The following is a 27,259-nucleotide window of genomic DNA, read 5'->3' as shown; positions in this document are numbered from 1 at the left end:
ATATGCAAGAATTTTTATACATAAATGTGACGACTTCTTGAAATTTCTGAAACACAGTTCGCGAAAAATCCAGAATTTTTTCGGAGCACAATCATCCCTGAAAAAATTGTATATTGAATAAGAAAAAGTACATATTTCGGTGTGGTTTCAGAATCCTCATTAACATATGTGCTAATTTACATATTTAAAGGTCACTGCTTTAAACCATTAAAAAAAAAAAAGTCTAGGCATGTGAAAATCCGATCAGTAGATATAAAGTTATTTGAGGTTTTCTATTTTATTTACTTATTTTGTGCACTGTAAATATAAACATGCATAAATGCATGGTATGTTAATAAATAACTATAACAGCAATAAAACAAACAAAAATGACTTTTATTGAAAGAATTTTGACAAGAGATAAAAAATAAGCAATGAATGAGTGAAAAAAAGGAAGGGATGTCCAATTATAAAAACACATCAAGGTGATCTGCTCCACTTATCGCGGCCAGACGCTTCTTTGTCCACACTGCGAGAACGACTCCTGCTGCCATGGGAACTAGCACTGCTGCGACCTTTCCGCATACCGTTTGCAACATCAGCATTTTCCTAAAATTAATACATGGAGTATTATTAAACATCAATTGGAAAACAATAAAGTTACTACAAATAACGCAGCATATGGAAACTTTTTTCTCGGTATGCTAATCTTCAAAAAGGAAGGGGGGAGTTCGAAGAAAAACTTAAATTATTCATTCAAATGCCACACTTTTAAAACAGATGTGCGGAATGGGGCCGGAGAACTGGAAAAAGGATATAATTGTAGAACAAATTTCGAAAATTCCACAGATCTTTAGAAAACTTCTCAAAAATAAGGAAAAAAATTATTTAAATTTTTTATTTGTTGCAACAAAATCTTCTGTTTTCTTTTTTTTCTCCCCATTCGAACAGATAAAAGTTTATATTTTTTATTCCATAAGTGGTCCCTTGAATGACGCTTTATGTTCTCGAAGCAAAGTTAAATCTCTTTCTTTCAACTTTTTATCTTTACCAGCTCTAGTTCATTTGCATAATTTTTCTCTTCTAATAAGATCCTAATTTTTCAAAATTTTGCAAAGTAGAGGCTAAGATGCTTAACTGATTAATTTTTGTAACCTTTATACCGATTTAAAATGTCGACCACATAGCTGCCAACATGGATAGGAAAAAATCCAGTAGAATTTACGGAATATAAATTTCCTGATAACTATTGCAAACTATACTAAATATTTTACTTTTAGGGAATTTTTATTTTAATAAAAATACAAAAATTTACTACACTAAACACTATAAATGATCTTCTACATTTTCCATTTATAAATAAGACAATAAATGTACTTAATTTTGAATACTAATAAACAAGTAATTTATGATTGATAGTTGAAAGATTTTTTTAAAATTAGTTTAAAAAGGGAATTCTGAAAAAAATTATTTGAAAAAAATAAAATAATAATACTAATAAATAATAATAAAAATAAACTGAAAACAAAAATAAATAAATAAGCTTTAAACTGATATAAATGAAGCTTGTTTCATTAAGTATTAGTAATATTTGTTTAAATATTCAAGCAAAGCAATAAATGGTGTAAAAATTCTATTTTAAAAGGGATTTTTTTTTTTTAAGAAAACTTACTCAGTTTTAGGGAATTTTCCAAAATATGCAAAAACCAGGAGAATTTTTATTAAACCAGTAGACCAGGAAAAACTGGCAAAATCCAGTAGTCTACTGGAAAATCCAGTAGAGTTGGCAGCTATGCGACCATTAATTGCATAATTTTTTTAATTATACTTAATTATTTTAATATTTAATAATTTATTTAATATTTCATTTTATTATTCATATTTAATATTTTAATTTTTTATTTACTTATTTATTTTTTAAAAAAAAATAAAACACTTGATATTTAGAGGCAAGATTTTGAAAAATTATGAAGTGAAGGGCTTTCAATATTTTAAATGCAGCAAAAAAACTTGCATTATTTAGATATGTCATTCTAAAAATTTTTTTAATTCATCATTTTATGATTTGATTTTTACATTTTAAATAAAGCTTTTATGAGCAAGTATCATTTGGAAATGCAATAGGTACCTTTAAAAAAAGATGGGAAATAAAGACTACTTCTTAAAATAAGAGACATATAAGAACTAAAAAAATTCAACTAATGCAGATAATCTAAAAAAGTTTGAGAAAATTATAGTAGTAAAATTACAGATGTGCCAACTTTGGACTTTCAAAAAACAAGACTTTTGGTGACCATAACATAAACGAAACAATAAAAATTAATAAAAATAAATTCACACATTACTTAAATTTAAGTAATTCTCTAACCTTAAAAAATATCTGAGTGATGTGACTGATATAACAATTTTTAAAAACATTATCTGAAATTCTTTGGTTCGATTTCCCAGTTGGGACTGTATAAAAAGTGTGTAGGAGTTCGACTAACTCAGAGAGTTACTTAGAAAAAACTTTGACCTGACATTGGCTGCAATTGTTTTGCATTTGAATAACCATAGCCTGCAATTGTTCAAAAGTAATCAGTTTTACTAATAATGAAGTATTAGTCTTACAGTATGTATTTTTAAAAACAAATTTTAGAAACATAATGCTGTTTAAAACTATAGGAAAAATAACAATTGAAAGTATTATGATGTATTTATTCATTGAAAAATATCAGATACACTGATACAAATTCCCCTACAATGTACTGCTCTGTGTTTCACAAATTATATCCATAAGAGGAAGCTTTTATTATACAACCAAACCCAGCAATGGTGAACACGGTTTATAGTGAACATAATGTTCGCTCCCATGCCCTTGCTACCCACATGTTATTCATCGTAGATACAGTGAACCAAAAGAAAAGAAAAAAAGTGAAGAGGAAGTTGGATATTATGAACTTTTTCCTGTCCTCGACTGATTTATTTTCTTCATTTATAATATACATATTCGTAATAATTTTGAAACTTCTATATCAAACTAAATACATATACCTATTTTTTAAACCACCAATAGCATGAAATGTGGTAATTAGCATTTTTTCTTGTGTATTATTGATTAGCACTATTGAATTGGTTTAGCATTCTAAGAATCTTCCAGTATCTGGACAAATACTTCAAGTCAAAGCCGATGAATTTGTTAAACGATTTGCTGAGACTACTTTTTTGTGCTCGAATGGCATTGGCTAGATTTAAAAAGCGGAATAACATAAATTGAGGAAAAATTATCAGAAAGTCGGAAAGTGTTGCATATCTGATGTTGAGGATTGCGCATCAGCTAAAGATTACTAATTTTCTTTTGTCCACAAGACGAAAAGTAATAAAAAATAAAAGTTAACACATTTAAAAGTTAACACATTAAGTAAATGCATTAAAAAGTAAATGCTTAGATTTCGGATTTAAATTTAATATACATACGTTATTAGGAGAGCGACTCTTAGATTTCGTCCTGCGTTCCGCAGACCTGCTACGACTGAGTCCTTTTCGAGCCATGCTATCGCCTGGACTCTTCGAGCGAGATCTCTGTGGGGATCTGCTGCGACTTCTTTCCTTGCTCCTGTCTCTTTTATCAGGAGAGCGACTGCGACTGTAACTTCTGTGAGAAGACGACTTCCTCTTAGATTTTTCTGCACTCTTAGATCTAAAAGATAAAATAAATACATGAAATTTTTATATCATAAAGATTATTAAATTCAGCTGTATATTCAGGGATGAGAGTAGTCAGAAAGTAAAAAAGAGGAAATCCAAGAATATATATATATATATACATACATACAGTGGAGCATCGTTTGTACGACGCCGAAGGGACCACCGAATAACGTCGTATAATCGATTTTTACTTCTAAAACAAACTAACTCTGTTTTCAGTTAATTTTAATGTTTAACGGGCTGATTTACATAAATTTCTAAATTAGACAAAACAAAACAAACAAATGACCAAAGAAGAAAAATTGCAGTGAGCAATTTGAATGTATGATACCTTTAATTATATTTTCTTGCTATTAGTCTCTACAATGCTTTGAATAGCGAGTTTAACTTACTGCTTTCTATGATGCAATTTTAAATTTCTAATCACGGCCAAATCTAATGGCTGAAGCGCACATGTGCAATTTGCAGGAAAAAAGAGAGCTTTTACATTTTCCAAAATAATTAGTATCGATGGGTGCGCTGGACATTGGTCGATGAATAGAGCAATTTTTCGTTTTTTCCTCTTCATAACATTGTCTAGTTTTTTCAGTCATCTAGTAAAAATTACGGTCGTCATCCAAGCATTCTTGTTGACACCCTTTTCTGTATCATTCATGTTTGCAAATTCCGCCCTTTTTTAAAATACACAAGAAAAAATAAAAAATTAAATAAACGTGAACAAAATCTAAAAACCGACATATAACCGATTCTGCGTGTCGTATAAACAATATATTTTTACATTAAAGTGAATAGGAATGATTTAGGACCACACTAAAACGTCGTACAGTGAAACCTGCCAAATTGACCACCCTTGTAAGTTGGGCACCTGCATAAGTTGACCTCAATTATCAAGAACGGAATTTTTCCTATATTATATAAAGAAGCAAAACCTTTGTAACTTGACCACCTGTCTACCTTGTATGTTGACCACTAAATAAGTCAATTTTATCTAGGAGTATTATGAAATTCTATTCTAAGACCCTCATAAGTTGACCAGAAAAAAAAAATTCAGAAAATTTTCCGTCATTTTGGCGATGTATGTTAAAATTTCACTTGCTTGGTGAAATAGTGTAAAAAGCTAATCTAAACCCTTTTGTGAGTTGACCATCAGGGGAAACTGTAAGGGGTCAGCTTTTGATCATTTCTTTCATCCGTTCATTGAAAACAGGTGTGTTAGTTGAAAAGTTGCTATTCCAGTTGCAATAGTGAGCATTTGAATAAATGAATGCTCTGAAATATGCTTTGATCCTTTATTTATAGTCTTTGATCTTTAAGTGTAGTAAATAAATTTTAAAGTGTTCAAATAATTTTATTTTGTTAAAGTTTTCAAATTACATGTTTTCGTGTTCTGATATTTTAAGAAATTATATTTATTAAACACTTCACATGCATAACTAACGAAATAATTTTTAAAAAAAATCAGTTAAATATTAGAATTATGTGTATCAAATTGAAGTTCATTCAGGTTCAAACACATTTCTTAAGATATTCATTTGCATATTTTCTGAATAAAACTTTTAAGTCAAGTAAAAAAAAAATTTTATATACAGCAACATGATGTAGGAAACGAAAAAGTAAACAATGACCCACCCCCTCTATAAGTTGACCACTTGCCTAAGTTGACCACTAAAACAATGCACCACAAGTGGTCAACTTACACAAGTTTTACTGTATAAGTGATAGTCGTATAAACAATGCTCCACTGTATATATATATATATACTATATATATATATACTATATATATGTATACTATATATATATACTATATATATATACTATATATATATACTATATATATATATACATATATACAGTGAAACCTCCGTTAAGCGGACATTCATGGGACCAAAAACTTTGTCCGCTTATGAGAGTTGTCCGTTTACGGGAAGGGTACCCTAATAACGAAATTTAACACCGTAAATTGTTTTTAGAATATTCTCAAAGCTGTAAAAATAATTAAATAATATCTACAAGGATACTGCAAATATCTACAAGAATATTTATTTAAACAACAAGAATGATAAAAAAGAATATATAAAGAAGTTTGATATAAATACATAATTCTGGATGTAGCTACAGATAAATTAATATAATTTTCCTATTAGCATAGATACTCAAGTTAGACATATGATACCAAATAGGAGCGTACTGTCCTCAGTCCGTTTCAATTATTAGGTTCACACCCCCTTACACCTACTTATCATTTGATAGGGAACATGGTTAATACCTTCTTGGAAAATAAACCTCCCATGATTCACAGAAAAAAAAGTAATGCATACCTGTAAGTCGTGAGGACCTATGGAGATGATTATTCACAATTGATCAGCTGATCTGAATAAATGTTTCATTTATATAAACACGTCAAAGATTATACTTCTGTTCTCTTTTTTTAACCCCAGTTGTGTTAAATACAGTCTTCAAACTGATAAGAAAATTGAAGAAATTTTCAATGGGGAAGAAGCATTGAGAGAAGTCATTTCAACTTAATGGGGTCTCATAACCTGTGTGGTCCAGATGAAAAGATCAAAAGATGCCGATGTCAGAATTATTTCAGGAGTGCAGTACCATTTTCTCTCCTTTCTTTACAAAGATAAGGCAAGGTGACAGGAGAAAGATTGATTTTTCGGTGGTGAAATAGCTAAACAATATTTTTAGTTATGGATAAGGCAAAAAGTTTTATTTACATGCTTTAGGTGAAAAGTTGCATTTTTTTAGCTTGCAATTTATTTAGAAAAAGTAGTGTCCGGTTTGTAGAGATAAAAAACAAGGTTTCAGGATCAAAATGACTGTCAGCGTCCGGTCAAGGGAGTGTCCGTTTAGGGGAGAATGTACGTAATGGTTTATTCATAGAAGATTCCCGGGGAATTAAAAATATGTCCGTATTGAGAGGCAAACAAAAAAAATTTGATTTTTAAACTTGTAAACCATGTGATTATAAATCCCGATATGAGGCTTTTAAATCATGTGAATATGAAACTCTACATCGAATTTAAAAAATGCGAAAATACAAATCATTATGCATAATTTTTTGATCACGATGCATAACTTTTAAATCGCGTGATATTACAACCGCAAAAATGAAACACGACATTGGATTTTAAGTTCCCGTGAATACGAATTGCTACATAGGGTTTTAAAAGCTCATAAATAAAAATTGCGATCTTGGATTTTTAAATCTCGTAAATAAGAATGGCAATGTACGATATTTAAATCGCCTGAATAAGAATCGCAACTTTCAACTTTTAAATCAGGTAAATACGAAAATCGATGTTTGATAATAAAATCTCGATTTTAAAAATGCATAAATACAAAACAAGATATTGGATTTTTAAATTTTGTAAATAAGAATCATAATGTACGATATTTAAATAACTTAAATAAGAATCATAATGCGCAACTTTTAAATCAGGTAAATATGAGGATCGATGATTGATATTAAAATCGTGTGAAATCGAGATATTTGCAGTTGGGATTTCTAAAAGGCCGAAATCGGAGAAAATAGCTAATATAAGTAAAAATGCGGAAGGGTTAGCAGCTAGGACGTAGTTCGAATTTTCTGTTTCTCTTTGAAAATCGTAGATAAATATAATTATTTTACTTCAGCGACTGAATTTTTTTTTAAAAAAAAGCGGGATATTTATTGAAAAAAATGAAACTTTTAGAGAATTGGATTTTTTGATGAAAAGGCTGAAATTCAAGAGACAAAAGCGAAAAAAATCTCATCCCTGTATCAACCAGTTTTATCCCAAGGAAATGATTTTTAGAGAAACTTCAGAGGGAGAAATGAGGACTTCAATAATTTCGCTCCGCGGAAAATTAAATTCCTCATAAAATATTTCAACTTGTGCAACAAAAAAAATTTCAGCGGAAAGAATGGAAAAATCTGAAAAAAGCAGAAATCCTCGAATCCACGGAAAAATCTCATCCCTGTATATTGTGTCACAGAGTGAAAAACCCTGAAAATTCTATGAGCAAAAAATCAATATCAATTTATTTATCATACTTGTTTCGTATTTAACGTAATTTTTTTCAATAAGATTTATAATTAAATTACCTACTAATGATGAACATCACATCTTTATGGTAACTAATCTCAGTTCTTATAGGAATCACTATGTTGGATTTTCGAAATCGCATGCATATGAATAGGGAAATTTGATTTTAAAATCGTGTGACTATATTATTTTAAAATTGTGTGAATATGAATCGCGACATTAGCGGATTCAAGCGCAGTTTTAAATATTCAAATTTGCGAAAATCCGACAAACCAAAATAATCAATCGGCGGATTTCCGCCCATTGGAAGAAGAATCACGTGTATATAAGTATCTCGTTATCACAAAGTTTTAGAGCGAGGAATTTTGGGAATATTTTGTTGTAAAATAAAATTTTGATAAGAGAAATTCCGAGAACCAACGGTCCAGAGAACACTGAATTCAGCGATATTCCCAGAATTCCCAGATATCAATGAATTCAGCGATATTCCCTGCTAATTTTTTTCCACCCAGAATGATAATACAATAAAACCGGAATTCCGGGATAACCCCGGAATACAATCATCCTTGTAGATTTTCCCCAGTTTCGAAAACTAAGGATAAGAACCCTTTGCATTTGATGTACATCGATCGCTCTTTATTGCAACTTATACTCCAATTATTTACTCGCCCTACAGAGAAAAACAGATCGCTTTTACAAAGGTGAGTAGAACTGACATTGAACATTAGCTCACCCTCTTTCAATGAGATTAACCTCACAAATAAAACTAGTTTCTGACATAACCTTACTTCAACTAGCTTTTAAGGTATTCGAGGGATTATACAGGGTAGCTACTCAAATCTGGAAGGGAAAAAAAAATTTCCCTGTACATATTATACACAGTATTATAAGGAGAAATACACAGTCACTGTGCTCTTGTGTGAGCTATATTGGGCTAACTGTACTAGTTGCTGGAAAAACTCTGAGAAAAAAAAAAGGGACAGCTGAAATGTTTAGAAACATGGATTGTGCAATACCCTGTGACAGAATTTTTTAGGGCTTTCTGCAAAAAAACTCTAGCACTTATATCTTTCTAAAAGATACTTTTATTACTAACAAACATATATGTTACTCATTTAAAATAACAAATATGCCGTGTTTACAAAAAGAAATATATAATTGTTTTTAATTTAACACATAATATTTTATTCCAATATTATGGGTGACATTCTTGCATTTTGTTGGAGGAGGGAATACACAAATTCCTTCTTTGCATCTTGTAAATAATTATCACAATAAAAAATAAAAATCATGAAATCCGAAGAAAAAAACGACAACGAAATCACGTGAATCGTGTTTCTTGGAAAAAATATACTTTTTCCAAAAGAAATCTCAACCCTGGTTAGCAATCTGATCTAATAGTGCTATATCCCTGAAAAATTTAATTCAAATTTTTGAAAGAAAAAAAAAAGAACGTACATGCGTGCTTTGTTTCGATACTAGGTGTTGCAATAAATTATTTTGTTTCAAAGATATCGGATTTAAAAACTAGGCAGAAATCAATAGCAATAACTGCAGAAAATTTGATAGAATTAGTGCATTAAAAAGTAAATACTTGAATGCACGATTCAAATTTTCCATATTGTTTGAAATATTTCGGAATATTTAAAATCCACGTCAAAATCAATGACTGCAAAAAATGCAATAGAAACATTGCATTGATTTACAATACTATTGGCGTAAAGTGACTTCCCTGATAACAGATGCTACTTCGGTACCAATTAAGCATGGGCACTATAAATCAATATTATTAACGTGATACAACGCAAATGAGTAGGAATTGATTCAGTTGGTTAAACCAGAAAAATTATGACTAAGTTGAATAATGAATAACGTTTAAATGAAGAAAAATAAGCAAAGCGAAAATAAGAGAAGAAAAATTCAATTACTAAACACGATAGTTCAATAGGATAAAATATAGCTCCCTGTACAGCTAAAGAGTATAAGTTGGGAAAGATGACATACGGATAGAAGAGCTTGCTTAAAAGTTTTCCCAATTTGAGGGAATTTCTTTCAAAAAACAAGACTTCTCTTTTTAAACCAGGAAAAACTTTCAAAAATTCACTCGTCTGCTGGAAAATCTTGTCCAGTTGTGAGAAAAGATTGTGATATTGCACAGATTTCAAAATTTCTCCATAATTTTTAATAAAATAACTTAATGAATAAACAGTAAAACTGATCGTAAGTTGTAAATTAAAAGAAAGAAAAGGTTTTAGTAGTGATGTAGAACTAATAAATCAAAAACCTTTTTATGAACTGCATCAAGTTTAAACTTCTTGCTACAGTAGAGTGCTGATTATATGTACTGCTCGGGACTGAACACAGTTCGGATAATTTTAAAATCTAGTTTAAATTATTATTATTTATGCACTAACTTCCCTTCACACTTTTTCCAGGCTTAGGACTGGTTGTTATATCTAAAATAGCTCTGGTGTGTTCTAATTTTTTTTATACTTTTTTTTTTCATTTTTAATTTTTTTAAATCATCTCAGCTTTTTATAATTTTCTTTGTCAATTACTGATTTTACCACATTTTTCTTTATTTTCCATTGTAAAAGAAATATAGTAAAGTTTCAAAGAAAATGCTCTTTTTTGAGCAGCCATATGTCTTATTCTTTTTAAATAAATCAACCGAACTGGATCAAGATCATTTTGACGTTCTAGCCAATTCATTGCAATATCTAATGAATTGCAGGCTTCTATATGAAGAGGTCCACTATCTTGAACTTGATCACCTACTTCGTCTGTGGAGTTCCAATTTTCATTCAAAATTTCATCATGATTTAAAATCCTGAGTCATTTTCAGTGTTTTGACATCAATCTTCTATTTTTTCTGCTGTATAACCTGGCATCTTTCTGGTTCAGAAACTTCAGGGATGTTTATTTTTCTGTTAAGAATTTTATTCCAATATTTTCTAAGTGGCGATGTTTTTACTAAATTCCAGGCATCTATCATCATACAGCATTCTCTTAAATCTATAGCTTTGTTTGAGTCTCGAAAATCTCCCTCATTTAGTTCATCTGATAATGAAATCTTCCTTAAAAGTTGCTTTCTATAAAGACATTTTAAGGTTTCAATGATACTTTGATCCTTCAGCTGAATCAAAGGAGTCTCATTAGGTGGCAGGAAAACAACAAGAAACATTCCATTCTCCCGATCTAAGAGATCAGGATTTGGATGCAACGAAGCATCGACCAAGAGAAGTAATACTTCTGGAATGAAAGTCTTATCGTACCACTCCATAAAAATTTTAGTGTTCACCCACGCTTTGTTTTGAGATGCATTAACGACAGGCAGTGTTTTAACATTTTTGAAGGCTCTTGGATTTTGGATTTTCCTATCATTATAAAAGGCATTTGATGATTTCCAGCTGCATTTGCGCAAACGTTAATTGTGCCTCTCTCCTTAATGATCTTGTTCCCAAAAACACATTCTTCATCTCGTGAAGAAAAAGTTTTTCGTGGTATGATTTCCAATTCAGTCCACTTTCAGCTGCATTATAAATAAATTCTTCATATCCTTCAGTTTCAATAATGCTTTCTAATTCCTTTACAAAATATGAAGCGGCTGTGTTAGACGCGAAAATTTTTCCGTCATAAATTTATAACTCGTGTATTCCACATTGTTTAAAATTCTTTAACCATCCCGAACTAGCCTGAAAAGTACTTGTTCCACCAAATTTCTCATTAAAAAATAAAGCCTAATGATCTTTTTTTGCAGGAACCACAAATAAAGTGTTTTGTTCACTTCATCGTTGCTTGATTTCTTCATGCATTTTCTATCCAAATTTCCATTGTTTTTGTCCATTACTAAAACATAATTCATAACTGATTTTAATTTTTTCCCCGATACTGTCAATTTTCCTACGCCATATTCTGATGCTAATTCACTTCCACTTTCTCCATTTTTAAATCTTTTTAAAATTTTCGTCTTATCACTTAAGGAAAGAACGATTCTCTTACGTTTGAACGACATCTTTCTAGATTCTTATGAAAACCACTTTACCCAGGTTACTTTACTTTTCAACTGATGTAGTGGATATCATTATCTTCAACTGTTTAAAAAGTATTCTGAACTTTAAAAATAAAAAAAAGAATTCAGACATAGTTAGGATAATTGGACGTTCGGATAATGGGTGCTCTACTGTACTTTAAAAACAGTGAGAATTAGAAAATTACCTAGAACGAGAACTTGTAGGAGTGTCTGTTCTTCTTGATGGCTTCTTAGATCGATTGTAACTAGGTGAACGCACCTGACTAGGAGTCCTTCTCCGCCTACCACCGTAACGGCCTCTAGAGTTGCTGCGGCTTCGGCTGTAGCTATACCTGTTTAACAAAAATTTTGAATTAAAAAGAAAATGAATAAAAGTTAAGATGAAATAATTATTTCAACAAATAATCATGCCCAAACCCATAGCTTGAAAGAAAACTAGCAAATCTATCTGATGCAGTTGAGTTTAAGAAAGACAATGAAAATCTAAGTCCACATGAGAAAATTATGGAAAAGAGTTTTTAGCCAATATCCGAAAAACAATGGAAAAGATATTCTGAAAACACGAGGAAAGAGGATTGGGTTTCTTCTAGGAAAAATACTGAATCGCAAAGTCCAGCTCTGTATTTCAGAATAAAAGATTTCAGAGTATACCCTTACTCACTATTAAATGAAAGTGTGGAAATATTTCACTTTCCTCAAATAGTGGAGTGTTATGGAATAGTGAAGTAGGAATACAAAAGAATCTGTCAATTTTGAGGTTCAGTTAGTTGACGGTCCAGCAAGCTCGGCAACTTTTGAACGAATGTTTTTGGCATGTGGACTTTTTTGGTCCAATCCATTTTGGGTCTCGAAAAAGCTAGTTAAAGTTTATACACATTTTAAGAATTATTTAAACTAGAGGAGAATATTATAGAACTGCAAAGGTTTGAATCCATTTTATTTTTACTTTGCTGATGTCATTAAATAAAGTATTTTTATCATGAATCACAGAATTTAGTGATATAAAATAAATCTGGTAAATGAAAATGAGTACTGTGAGTTTCATTTATGCTATTGTTAAAATATTTTGTATTCTTTAAAATACAATACATTTCTATAAGGTGGAAATTTCGAAAATGTATTAAAAATCTGTTGGCAAGCTTTCTAGACACACAATTAAGATTATTCACTAAAAAAATTATAGAATAATTTGAAAAAAATATTTAGGAATGAGTAAAATTATAATAAAAAAAAACCACTTAAATATGGGCCTTATTGTTTTCTTTCTCTCTTTTTTTAAAAATTTTTCTTGGTATTGCTAAATACACAGCTGCTTGCTCAACTGTAGGATTCAAAATCAAGCTCTAAAAATAGACACATCGATTATGAATAAATTTGGTACTTTAATCACTTTATTTTTTAATTGGATGCATAGAACTGATAAAACACCACAAAATATTTTTTGGATAATTTAAAAAGAAATTAAAACAAGAAAATTTTTTTTGTTTTACATTTGAAGGGCACACACTAAGCATTTGCCACCTCAGAATATAAAATAAAATTGTAAATTCCGCGAAAAAAATTGTGTTTCGGCTATTTTTTTCTACAGAAAAAGAGAAGTATATACAATATAAATAAGAATTACATTAGAAAAATCATTAAATCTAAATAATGTGAGCAAAAAGAAGTAAAATACAGATTAACATGGTTGTTGCCCAATGACACAATATCGCTTGACAAACTCTATCCTACAGTTTGTGACAAAAAAGCAGATTAAGTCTCTTTTTGGAAAATCACAGCTTTAGGAAGCAATCGAAATTCTTACAAATCACTTACTACTTACAATTCAACTGAACTTCACACAACAAAATATCACTATAAAACATATTCATTTGAGCAGATTTTAGGTTCAGACTTATCTAAAAAAATTGTGAAAATGAAATAGATCAATAAATCCATGTTTTGATAGTTTTTTGAATTGGTTTAATGTAATTATTGAAGAACTTTTTATTTTATTTTAACCATATGCTTACTATAATCAAAAGCATAAATGGTAGTAAGATACTTTTATTGAATTTTTTAGTTAATCTGTAAAAATTTTTTTTTTTTTAACTTGCATGGTGTTGCTTGCTTGCAGTTCTTTAGAGGAAAATATTTTAACAATTTAAATTCTTATTTCTGTTACTTGCATAAAGTTTTCAAGCAGATTTTATTTAGGTTCAGGCTTATTTAAAAAAAAATGGTGGAAATAAAAATATACCATCATTAAATCCATGTTTTGATAGTTTTTTAAATTGGTTTAATATAATATTGAAGGAGAACTAAGTAAGATACTTTATTGAATTTTGTATGTTATTTTTTAGTTAATCTTTAGATTTTTTTTTATTTTATTTGTATGGTATTAAAAACATATGTTTGCATTTTTAATTATATTTTTATACTTCTTAAAGCGCCTACAATAAAATTATAATAACTGAAATGTATTTTTTTAATTTTTAAATCATAACTGCAGACCCTAATAATATATGCATTTTATTAATATATGCAAGCATTTTAAATAAAATACTAAGCTAATTAACTCATTAACTTGATTTATACGTAAATTCATTAATAAAAATTAGTAATTAATATGATTGCTTTGCTACTTCTTGTAAAGTAGTTCTTTTTCTTTTACTTATCGACTATGTTTTTTAATAGAATGAGTAAATCCCATAGAAAGAAATTATTGCCTTTTTAGAATAATAATGCCCTTTTTTATAACTTTTGCACCCTGCCCTTTTCTCTGCCTAGAATGAGCTCTGGCCCCCTCTAGATGCATATTATCATATAACCGTTTTCCTAGAAAGTATATGTTCTCATGACAATAGCACTGTTTATTGAAATAAACTTATTGCAAAATTTAAAAATTAAAATCATTGCTAAATAAGAAAATTTAACTTTGATTTTATCTTTATAGATTATCACTTGAAACCCCATCCAAATTTCATTAAAAAAATTTCTACGAGTAGTATAAAAATCAATATAAAACAGAATTAAATTATTCAAATAACTTATCTTCCACCACATTCTTTCTTTTTTTCTCTGAATGATTTCAATTGAAACAGTAAAAAAATGTGAGACAATAAAAGTTTTATTAAAAAATTCTAAAGTTCAATTTATAGTAAAGTTGTACCGTGACAAGTTTCTATAAGAGGAAATGGTTTTTTTTTTGTTTTTTTTTTTTTTAATTGTTAAAACTTGCATTTGGCTAAGAGTTTTGAAATTTCATTAACACTTAATATTTGGATAATTTACTGGCTAGTAATTTGACCTCCTTAATGCGGTCACCTCAATTGTGGGAAATTGAAATTCTTGGCAATTTTTTCTTACAAAGTTCTGTTGACGTAAGACCAGCAAATTCTACAGCATCTATTTTTATTTAAAAAAAAAAAAAAAGTAAAGCTATCTATTTTGCGATATTTCACGAAAAAAAAAAAAAAAACTTCCTCCAAGCAAATCCACAATTTCAAAAAAAAAAAAAAAAAAAAATTGCCATCAACAAATATTTTATTACCTGTTGCGCCTTCTAGACGGTGATCTTGACCTTGAATAGCGTCTCACTTTATAACGATCTCTCTCCAATTCTGGGCAATCTCTTGCCCAATGTCCATGACGATGACATCGATAACACTCAGTTCCAGTTTGCTAAAAAAAATAATGAAAAATAAATACCAGAAAGTCTATTGTTTTGTATAGTGCGGCTTTCAGAACTCCTCCAGACACCAGTCTCGCATTATGGCGGGTACCATGGTTACGAGTATTAGTCACTTCGAATAGGGGTGTGGAAAAAATAGCTTTCATCTTGATCTTTGCATAGATCAATGTGAGTAAACCAATCAACACTTTCATTCTTCCATTGCACCCCCATTAGAAATGTGCTCTCGCTTGGAACCACAGCAGAAGACAGACCCAGACTTTTAGTCTAGAGAAGTTCTCCTCAAAGCCGCACTATATGCTGCCATGAAATGACTTGCCACAGCAGTTTTGGGAGGAGGAAAAAAATTTTCAACACCAACTTAACTATTGAATGCAATGTTTTTGTTTTTTAAAAAAGAGGGTTAGGTGATGGTAACAATGACAAAATTATGCACTACATTAATGTTGTGCGTTTAACAAAGTTGATGCACATTAGTTTTATTGTAATTTAGGGTTGTATTTAATAGCAAATTTATTTAGATTTGAATAGCATAATTCTGATAGATATTTGAAGGGACCATTGTAACTTTCTAATTATTCAGTTATTGATAATTATTTAACTTTTTACTTCACTCCTTCATTTTAGTTTTATGTTGTTCTGGTTATAAGTTAAAATACACATGATATTTGGCCCCAGAGACACAGGTTATGAAACTGTAAAGGTATTAAGTTCTTTTTTTTCTTTCAATAATTTGATTTAATTTTTCAAGGATATAGCGCTATTAGATCAGATTGCTAACCAGGGTTGAGATTTCTTTTGGAAAAAGTATATTTTTTCCAAGAAAAAAAAGAAGAAAAAAAAAGAAAAGAAAAAGGAAGCATCTAAAAACAAGCAGTATGATTGTTCAGCAATAAGTTTAGCTAAAGTATTAGCTTAAATTTAAACGCATAAAATCCTATATACCTGATTAACAAAACACACAAAAAAGTTTCTCTTAACATAGTCTTTTAAAAAAAATTACTATTTTCGTACATTTTTTCTTTCACACAAAACATTAAAACCTATACCTTATTTTTAAATGGGCTATGTCTTATTTACATAAATATGTATATTTATATATCGACAATTCAACATAAATTATGTGAGCTTATTATTTTTAGATTACATATTCAATTTTAAAGAAATTGAATTCACTGTTCAGATAATAGTTACACCCACCAGGTGAACGAGTGGTCTGAATGCAAAGCCAATGGTTGCCGGTTTGCATCCTAATTATGGAAATTTTGTTCTGAGGGTTGTCCTCTCTTCCATGAATATGTCCCACCCAATGAAAGAGCCTATAGAAATGTGTAGTGGGTAATATTGCTCGCCTCCATGAATAAAGCTCACAGGTATTTATCGGTTAACGTTAAATGAGTAATTCTCAGAGGCGAAGAGCGAGAGGTTCAGTGCCAGTCGTTAGGAAGAAAAAAATTCACGCCCATAAAATTAGCAGAGTCTATAGCAGGGTTTGAAAAAACCCGGGGATTTTTGAAAAAACCCAACCCGCCTGGGTTTTATTGAAAAAACCCGGGGAAAATTGGGTTTTATTTGAAAAAACCCGGGGAAAATTGGGTTTTTTCATTTAGTGCTCATAAATTTCACTGTGAAAATATTTTTATTCATTAAATAGAGTTGTATAAGTAAACACTAAAATTTCATCTGACTTTTACCTGTATTAAAATTAAACTGGAATAAATATTTAATGGTCTTCCATGTTTTTATAATACGATTAATAGAAAGTGAAATTAAAGTTACATATAATTATAAAGAGTATCAGTTACTTGCCCCTTTTTTCAAATATTTAGATAAATATATGCATTTTTAGATACATTTTAACTTTATAGTTTCAAAAGACGAATTAATCTTAAAATACATACACTAAAAAGTATATATAAAAAGTTATAGCTTATTTTTAAAATCAGAAAATAAAACTTTAAATTTGTTTATTGTTGTTTAATGTATCACTTAATAGAAATTTTTTTTTGTTTGCTTTCAATATTTTTAAACATGATTAAAAGAAACAAAATAAATTGTATTCAAATGAAATTTTAATAATATTTAAAAAATCTTAAAAGTAATATTTTAATTTTTAACTGTTTTTTAATTGTGATAAACTTTCTCCAAATAGTTAAAAATTGTCAGCAGATGTTAAGAGTTAACTTAAAAAAAAGGTCCATTTTTTCCCTTATTATTATTATCATACAACAGATTCAAAGTGTCTACATTTCTCTCTTAGACACTTTTACGAGTTTTGTAGCTTTATCTATTCCTAATCTATTTCGAAGTTTACTCTGCACCAAACCGAAAGTTGAAAAGCGTCTTTCGATAGAGACAGAGGATGCTGGTGCTGAGTGCAAATAAAAAAAAATTGACAGAAACTTTGTGGAAGCAATGAATTTTATTTACTTATTTTTTTTTTTTTTTTGCCATAATTTCCCACTATTTTTTGATGAAAACTGTTGAATAACAGTGTCAAGCATCATTGATTTTGGAAAGTATTCAAGATCGGAAATTTTGAATGCCATAACACGTGGCAGAAATTCTGGATGATGCTTAGAAAGACAGTTTTCTGCTACTTGGTCTTGTTCATCATTTAAAAATTGTCCCCTTGTTTAGAGATCCAGGATGCATATGCTAAAAAATGATGTGGCTGAACAGCCTGATTGAATCTTTTTACAAAATGTTTATGGGGTTCAAATTCATCACATGATAGTAAGTTATTTCATATTTCAACAGCTTCTGAAATTGAAATGTTTTCTGATTGAAGCTTTTTTAAAGCTTAAGAAACAATTGATATCTGCTTTTCCCAATTGATAGTTTATTGGTAAAGCCCAACATTATTTAATATTTTTGACATATTATTATTAGATTTATTTTGATGCTCAAGAACAATCTCTTCATATTTATGGTAATTATTGGCAAAAGTTTTTACGTGCTCACAATATGAATTCCACCTAGTGTCATTGGGTCATCAAGTAGTTTTTTTCATTTGCCCATCCATGTGCTTGATGCACATTTCTAAAATATTTGTTAACTTCAACGATGTGTCCAATGATAGTATTAGGAGATACTTCTTTTTGAACCAAATAAAAACACAGAGCTCATTCTAGGCAGGGTAAACAGGGTGCAGAACCCTGCTGCCCTTTTAGTCAAAAGAATCCACCCTGTTGCCCCTGAAGTAAATTAGTGCCCTGATATAATAGACTCCATTCCCTTTTTGCTCTTTCTTTCCTCAATCCTTCTTTATTTTTCCAACTCTGTAATGGATTTCTTAAACTTTTGTTATTTTCAACTCTTTTTATTTAGTTTGTTGTTGCTGTCAATACATAGATTTATATGGGAAAGAAAAAATAGCCATCACACCCCCTTATTGCACTTGTCTTTGAAAGTTTGCAGTTACTTGCTCTATCATTAAATCATAATTATTATTAATCATTTTAATTATTAAATCATAACTACAGACACTTAAAAACATACATTTATTATTTTATTAATATATGCATGCATTTTAAATAAATTACTAAGCTAATTAGCTCAATATATATGTTAATTTATTAATAAAAATTAGTAATTAATGATTGCTTTGCTAGTTTTAGTAAAAAAAATAAAAAATTCTTTTACTAATTGACAATGTTTTTTAATAGAACGTGTAAAGCCCATCGAAAGAAATTATTGCCTTTTTAGAATAATAATGCCCTTTTTTTAAACTTTTGCACCCTGCCCTTTTTTCTGCCTAGAATGAGCTCTGAAAAACACCAAGTGGGTTTTTTCAAAGTGGGCCCACTTGGGGAACCCTGGTTATATGTATTTTATATTAAGTTTAAATAACGCATTATCACTACCTATTTGAATCTTCTTTATTGTTAAGTGCATTACATTTCATAATTTTTTAAAATAGGAATTATAAAATATAAATGCAGTAATATAAAAGGAACAAGTTTATTAATCTTTTTGTTTTCACACACATTTATTTACTATATTTATTAAACATATGGATATTATCTATTATAAAATTATAATCTGTAAATATTTATAATCAGTAAAAACTAAAATTTCATCTGACTTGAGTTAAATAAAAGAACTGAAATAAATATTTAATGGTCTTACATGTTTTTATAATAAGGTTAATAGAAAGTGAAATTAAAACTATGTATAATTATAAAGAGTATCAGTTACTTGTCCCATTTGTTTTCAAATAATTAACCCTAGGAAAATGATTTCATTTTTAGATAAATAATTTTGAAAAGTTCTCTTATAAAAAGTTTTAGCTTTTTTTTTTTTTTTTTTTTTTTTTTTTTTTTTTTTTTTTTTAAAAGCCAGAAAATAAAACTGTTTAAATTTGTTAATGTATCACTTGGTAAAAAAAGAAAAAAATTGTTTTTTTTTCAATTTTTTTAAACATATGAATTAAAAATAATAACCTGTTTATAAATATATAAAGCATGCAACTATATTTGAAAAATTGATCTTTTCAGAGTATATTATTTAAATTTTTATTTGATTTAATATCATTAAAATATTACTTTTTGAAAAAACCCACTTTAAGTTTTCAATAGTAGATACCTACTATAAAATTATATGAAGATTCAAGTTTTTTTTACTTTACTAATATTAAAAACTTAATCATATAAATCATGCAACTCAATTTGACAAATTTATGCTGCACTATAAATTATATAAAAGTAAATGCAAAACAATAAGTTTTAGTAAAAAAAAAATTTTTTTTTGTTGAAAAAACCCACTTATCGTTCCAAGTGGGTTTTTTCAAGGTGGGCCCGCCCAATAAAACCCGGGCGGGTTTTTTCAAAGTGGGCCCACTTGGCGAACCCTGGTCTATAGTTATAATTCTGATTACTATTACAGGGTTGCCACTCAAATCTGGAAAAAAAGTTCCATGTGTTTTCCCTTTACACATTAAGAGGAAACAACAATCACTGTGCTCTTGTGTGAGCTGTATTGGGTTAACTATATTTATTAGTTTTAACTGCTGGAAAAACAGCTGAGCATGCTTAAATAATGCTTATAAACAACATAGTTCAGTATAGCTGAAATACCATGGATAAATATCCCATAGAGTACGCTTTGAGCGGTCACCACTTTTTAAGAAGATAAAAATAAGAAACAAAATTCCCTGTATTTTCCAGGCTTGTAAAGAAAAAAAAAAATCAAAATTCCCTGCTAATTTAGGTGATTTTTAAATTCCCTGAGGAGTGGCAACCACGAATTAGAAATTTTTTCACCGATAGGATTATTTTCAACTGGTTTAATTTTTATTAGCTTTTTTTTAAAATACTTTTTGAGGGAGGTGAAAGTATACTGATAAATTTTTCAGAGATCACAATTATCTTTTTAAATAAATAACTCATACAAAAAAGCATCTTTAATTGTTTATATTCTCATAATTTCCATTTTAAAATAATTACTATTTCAAAAATATATACATATTTAAGAAGGTAATTTAAAAATTGTTGAGGATAAAATTAAGTCATACATTATTACAGAGGTAAGTACCCTGCCCTTTTTCATTTCTAAAGAGAACTCTGAGTGTGTGTACCATTCTAAAAAGTCTGAATATTAAATTGCTAACTGAATTAAATATTTAAAAAAAAACTGAATAAAGAGAACAATACAAGAACTTTACGAAAATTTCTCTCCGTGATACAAGATTTAAACTAAAAATAGTAAATAAGTATATGACTCTCAAATCAGACATATTTTTTTCTTTTTCTCTTCCCATTTTTATGTATTATTATTAATTTCATTTTATAAGCCAAAGCAAATTAATATTCAAAGTGACTTAACTGGAATTCTCATGACATTCAACAATAAACACTTACTCTGCCTCTCATGGGTGGACGGCTGGACGGTCCTCTACACCATTCCACAACAATAGTTTGTCCACGAAGTTCTCTGCCATTTTCATATTTTATAGCATCCTGCAAATTGAAAGAGTTTATAATGCTGATTCAATTTAAAAGTTGACTTGATGACAAAACAATGAAGGAATTTTACATAAAAGATTTTGATATATATAGTAACTTAATAACTTAAAATCTACTACTAAATTTAATAAAACACCAGCACTTTCCCCCATAGAGCTTCTGAATATTTTGACAACAGCTATTTGTCTTCAGTGAATGAACAAGAGTAAATCTACATCACAAGATAATATAGTTTACCATCAAGCTTCACTACAACTTCCACTATTTATTCACACAGCCAACAAATCAGAGCTTTCTCTCCACTTGTGAGCTACTTTAAACTTATCATCTTGCTTGCGACAATAAATCCAACGCTATAGAATTCAGCTACTTTTTGACATCATTTCAAGCTTTTTTTCTTCAATTTCAGCACTTTTTGGTCTTTGTCATCCATCATTTCTTAGTTTTCCTCAGCATTTTCATTTCTTTTACAGTTAAGAATTTTAACATAAACTAATAATGTTAAAATCAGAAGCTATTTTAGTTCTTGTCAACTCTGTATAGCTTATTGTTGTTTTAGTGATTCATATACATAATCAAAGAAAAAATAATTGCTCTTAATAAGACTTTATAAGATTAAAATAATGGCCTTCTACCAAAATTCCTAAAACAAATCAGTGCATGTACACTGATGAAATTCTTCAACACTATCACTTATTTAAAATAAGTGAAGATCAGATAAATAGTTAGCTACTTCGAAAAGAAGGAACATACACCTGTTACAGTTTGATACTTATCCTTTTCTTGCTCATGGATCAGCAGACAATTTTTATTAATGTTCCAAAATAAAAAGAATTAAACCTGAAGCAGGGTTTCCGCTACGGTAGCTTTTTTCGCAAAATGCGAAAAGACCCCTCAAAAATGCTAAAATTCAACAAAGCATTTTCGCATTTTTGCTAAAGGATTTTACTAAATTCCATTAAAAAAAAGCTTCCGCGAAAAACCATGACGCTAACATCCATGAAAAAAACTTGATCAAACAAGAAGGAGAAAAAATCTAAATCTTTCAAGAAGCATTTGTAAAATGGGCAAACATGAAAGAAAGGAAGATTGTTAATTATAAACCAAAATGTTTTGATAAATAATAAATGTGTTTTTTGTTTTGTTATAGGTATTCTTTTTGATATTCTTGTACATTAAGCTATTCTTTGTCAGATTGCTTACAGTACTTGTTTGATATAAAGTAATTTTATAAGCCTAATGGCATTTTAGCATTTTGCTAAAACTTTTTTTCAGATTTTAGCTTTTTTGCTAATGAATTTTTAGACTCAGCTTAAACCCTGACCTGAAGGGAGTACATAAAAGCCTGTCACCAAAACATGGGGTAAAAAAAAAAGGAAAGAAAAAAAATATACCGATGTTTAGCCTGAAGAATTTATATTACCTGTGTTGTCCACATTAATACAGAGAGAGAACTAGATCATTGGCCGAAAAGCCCAAATATCATGAGTGGGAAAATTATTCTGCCCAGTAGTAGAGTCAGACTCAGATCTTAAGCCCTGGACCAGAAGAGACATAGTTGAGTCAGAAATGAGGCCTTGTATCAGAATCAGATCTTAAGAGTCGGGACAAGATTCTAGTCTAGTCTCCCCCAGGGTCAGCAAAAGCAAAATTCGGTAATAACTCAGTCAATCTCCCTCCAGTCTCCTCAGAGCTCCATCACATCCTCTAATTTGAACCGTGGCAAAACAATTAATGAGTTACTTTAACAAATATATATATGTAACATAGCAACAGAACTTTTTTTTAAGCCTACAGTAATAAAATCATGCTTCAGTTAAAATTTAAAAAGCATGCAATAAAAAATTTGGATGTTTAATACCTATTTAGATAGAAGGGATAATGCATAATTAAGAAAGACAACATAAAATACAATTTATTTAGTATGGTAGAAGACAAATCATAAATAAAAATGACAAAATCCTCACATTTATCAGATAATTTTGTATTTTTAAACTCCTTTCACAAAATGAAAATTTAAAAAGTCAGGTGGTCTATCTAGTTTTTTTTTAAAGGTACCTATTTTGTGAAAATTTAGACATAATTTGCGAAAATGAAAAATTACATTAAAAAATTAACACAAAAATATGCTTAAGTCAGAAAATATTTTCAAAAATAGTCATTACAAATAATAATTTATGACTGGTAAGATTCTATGTTTTTCCTCATATATTCCAAAATAATTTTGCTATTGTAAAATTTTGGGCTTAAAATTTAAAAATCCATAATAAAAACCTTTGTCCATAGTTAAATTTCAACTTGGATTTTACAATAATATGCATTTTACTAGCACTAAGAATTCCATTATGAGAACATTTTTGACTAGGTCACACGAAAACAAAATTTCAAGAGGCGAAGAGCAGAATCTTAGAACTTGCTTTATTAAAAGCATTTTGTTAAACTACTGTTTTCTTAAAGTTGAATTTCAGATGGTACCGCTAAACGATAGTAAATTTGTCTTGTGCAGACTCCTGAAAGTGTTATACTATATAGAAAGTGAATATGACTTTTTTAAAACATGTCTTTAATAATATTCTATCCTGAGTAAAAAGACATTATGCCAAACCCAGTCCTATTAAGAATTGGACCTTAAGTCAGTTAGAAATTAATCACACCAGTTGAAACAAAAAAAGGCACTAACTCTTTATATTATATTATATAATCTATATATATATATATATATAAAATCTTCACCGAGATTATCATTTATTAGCTAGCAAAATATTTGGAACCTTTATGTGACAGAGCTAGCAAATGTGGTTAGGATATTGAAGATCTTTGTAAACTGTTTTATTTAATATTTATTCTTCATTACAAACCTTTCAATAAATAAAAATATTGGCACTTATCTCTTTACAAATATAATTGCACAATTTAGTACCATTGTAGATTGAGTTACCATTTCCTTAATAACTGCAGTTAAAGTAATTGCATAATGAATTCAACTCATCAATAAGCTCAAATTAATAAAATTTTTAAAAACTTTAATTTATAGAAAAAACTAGACAGTAAAGAAGCACACTAATTTAAATTTTTAGTAAGTTAAATTCTTATTTCATTTTTCCATTTCAAAAAAAAATAAAAAAAAATTGGATTTTGAAGCCTGTACTAAAGTACTCAACCATCCTTTTTTCTCTCTAGCTGATTAACCGAAAAAATTCTTATTAGTTGAGAAAAACTAAAAATTCAGAATACTTACTTGATCTTACCCATCTCTCCTATAACTCAGCGTAATCACTTTAAAGCTTTATCATAGAAACCAATAGCACATGATTTTTAATACACATGCTGATAATCAGATTAAAAATAATCTACTATCAATGTTTAAGCATCAATTGAAAGTAAAAATGAAATGACAACATGTAAGCAAAAAAACAAACTTAAAAGGTTAAAACTATAAACAAATACAACTAAAAATCTCTTTATATGTACCTCTGCATCACGTTTGTCTTCATAATCTACAAAAGCATAGGCCATGCCAGTACCTGAAAACAATTATTAAAATCCTAAGTCAAACTTATCATCAAACAGCAATTTTAATAATGATCTGTTATTTGCATACACATTTTCTAATTTGATTTTATTTTATAACAGTAATACTCAATTTTTGGGTTTACAACTACTAACGTACATCTACATAGCCTTGTAATTTTGAACCCAATTCAGAAGACAAGGGAACACCTGGATCAAGTATTGGGAGAAATTCGCCTTTGGTTGGATTTCGTGGAGAACTTTTGATGGCACTAACCGACATTTGCCTTACATGGAGAGAAAGACTACAAGACCCCCCCCCCCACAGTAAGCCCGATAGCAAGAGGTCTCCAACCCATGATCCGTCTACTACTTGAGGATATTCATAACAGCACTGTGGTTGGTGCAAGTCCGAGACAGAATTAGTTATCGACCAGCCATTGCTGGGTTTTGAACTCGGTTGACCTTGGTTTTTCATACGCTATTATGGGTTAAATTTCGAATCCTGAATTTAAATACATGAATTTTTTACGCTCGTTATTTACACCAATTTCATTGTAAATATAAAGGGATTTTGATAAATTTTTTGGTAGTAATAACTATGCTTTTCCAAGTTATTAAAAAAAAATAATAATATTTTTAATACTATAATTTGAGGGGAGGAGAGTTTTGAATCGAGCATTAAAATAATTAGGTTTTTTCATGCTCTATTTGTACCAGTTTTAACATAAATATAAGAGATTTTTTGAACTTGTTTTCTTCTTTCCGGTTATTGCTGCATTTGTACTTGTGATTTAGAAAATGCCGATACTTTAGCAAAATATTACAACTTGCGAAATTCGATTCTGTTTCAAATTTTCTATGTAACTTAAAAAGTAATTACACATCTTGGAAAATACACCTTTTCGAAGAGAGAGAAGAAAAAAAAACGAGATCTATACATTTATATTTATCTCGGTCCCTTTTGAAATTCAAAACACGCGCATATTTCTTTAGTCCCACGAACAGACACACATCCATCCCAACCTATTATTTTTGTTGTAACATGATTCGTATTTACGCATTACAAAAATCGTGCATTTTGATTCTTCGGTAATATAATTAGAGCAAACATTGATATTTAATCACGATTATTTTACAAGCTTTAAATGGAAAATGAGAGAAAGGTTTAAAAAAATTTAAAATATTGATTAAAAGTGGTAATGAATATTTTGTTCAATAAACAGCAGAAACCTGAAATTTAAGAAGTTCTAAAATAAGACAAACGAGACTAAACAATTTGTTGGACAGACAAAGAGAGGTTATGGGAAGATTTCCGTATCTGATCTGTGGCAGAATAACCGCCAAGCCTTGGCAACTTTTGGTCTGCAGCCCGTGAAAAACTTAAAAAAAAACATCACAGAAAGGGACCAACTCAAATGTATAACTCGTAGCCACCCCCAGGGAAATCTCTACATGTTTTTTTTTTTTTAAATTGCATGTTTAAAATCCAGTTGGCACCTTGGTGATTGTAGTTGGCGCAACAGATCCCTGGAAATAGGTTATTATGGAAATTCCACTTGAAAATACTTGACGAGAGAACTCATGAACTCTAAAGTAAATTTTAAATAAATATTGGCATGAAGGAACATAAACCAATTGATACCGATTACTAATTTACTGAAGAAAAAAATGATAGAAAAATTTGTTATTTTATTCGTAAATTATTGTAAAATTATATGATTCGTAAAAGTATGGACTTTTTTAAGATTAGGTTAGCGTTAATACTCCTAAATTAATAAACGAGCAGCTTTTGAGTACCAACCACACGTACACCTCTACCCAATTTTACAGCTATAGATATTTTAATCCCTTTATAAGATAATTTTTAATTCTTTAAAGAAATAGTATTTTTAATGCATGATATATAAACAAATTTATGCTATAAAAGCTTAATTGGACTTAATAACAAGTACCTATGGTTATTTTAAATACAAATTATTCAAATCTAAAATATTTGGAGTAAAATACTTACCATACTTTAAATTGCATCGCACTAAACTACCATATCTATCGAAGATAGATTCTATTTCACGCTCCCGGGAATCCAAAGGTAATCGGCCCACAAATAGCTGAGAACGTCTTGACATTTTTGCAATTAATAAAGTGTATATTTTAAAAAAATCAGAAGTTTGCTAATATTCACCACAACATGAAGAAAGATGGCTACTATCAGTCGTCGATTTTCCAAATAAAATAATAAAAATGGAGAATTAAAAATCATTGCCACTCATTTTATTAAAAGGTCAAGTTTATATAAAATTGATATATAGATGGCGCTTAGCTAAAGAGAATACTATCTTTCTAATAGCACCAAAATTCCAGAGGGTTCCTTA

General features: G+C 29.3%; 1 protein-coding gene across 3 annotated transcripts; it reads right to left on the bottom strand.

Annotated features, from left to right (window-relative positions):
* Positions 1–354: 354 nt before the first annotated feature.
* Positions 355–27,259, bottom strand: LOC107447588 (uncharacterized). 3 transcript variants are annotated; one of them, XM_087153694.1, is made up of 8 exons: positions 26,899–27,134; positions 24,846–24,898; positions 22,798–23,081; positions 21,270–21,368; positions 15,268–15,398; positions 11,921–12,067; positions 3,436–3,658; positions 355–588 (listed from the first exon to the last, which is right to left on the bottom strand). In XM_087153694.1, the coding sequence occupies exons 3-8, from the start codon at positions 22,810–22,812 to the stop codon at positions 460–462; spliced, it is 744 nt and encodes a 247-aa protein (XP_087009820.1). In that variant the 5' UTR covers positions 22,813–23,081; positions 24,846–24,898; positions 26,899–27,134; the 3' UTR covers positions 355–459. The 3 variants fall into 3 exon arrangements, with proteins under 3 accessions (XP_087009820.1, XP_087009818.1, XP_087009819.1); XM_087153692.1 differs by lacking the exon at positions 22,798–23,081 and having other exon boundaries at positions 26,899–27,259; XM_087153693.1 differs by lacking the exons at positions 11,921–12,067; positions 22,798–23,081 and having other exon boundaries at positions 26,899–27,132.

Source organism: Parasteatoda tepidariorum, chromosome 10, assembly GCF_982258835.1.
Source record: "Parasteatoda tepidariorum strain Cologne lab strain chromosome 10, Ptep-v5.0, whole genome shotgun sequence".
Taxonomy (NCBI): domain Eukaryota; kingdom Metazoa; phylum Arthropoda; class Arachnida; order Araneae; family Theridiidae; genus Parasteatoda; species Parasteatoda tepidariorum.
The sequence above is the reverse complement of the archived record's forward strand: the minus strand, read 5'-3'. Positions and strand labels throughout refer to the sequence as shown.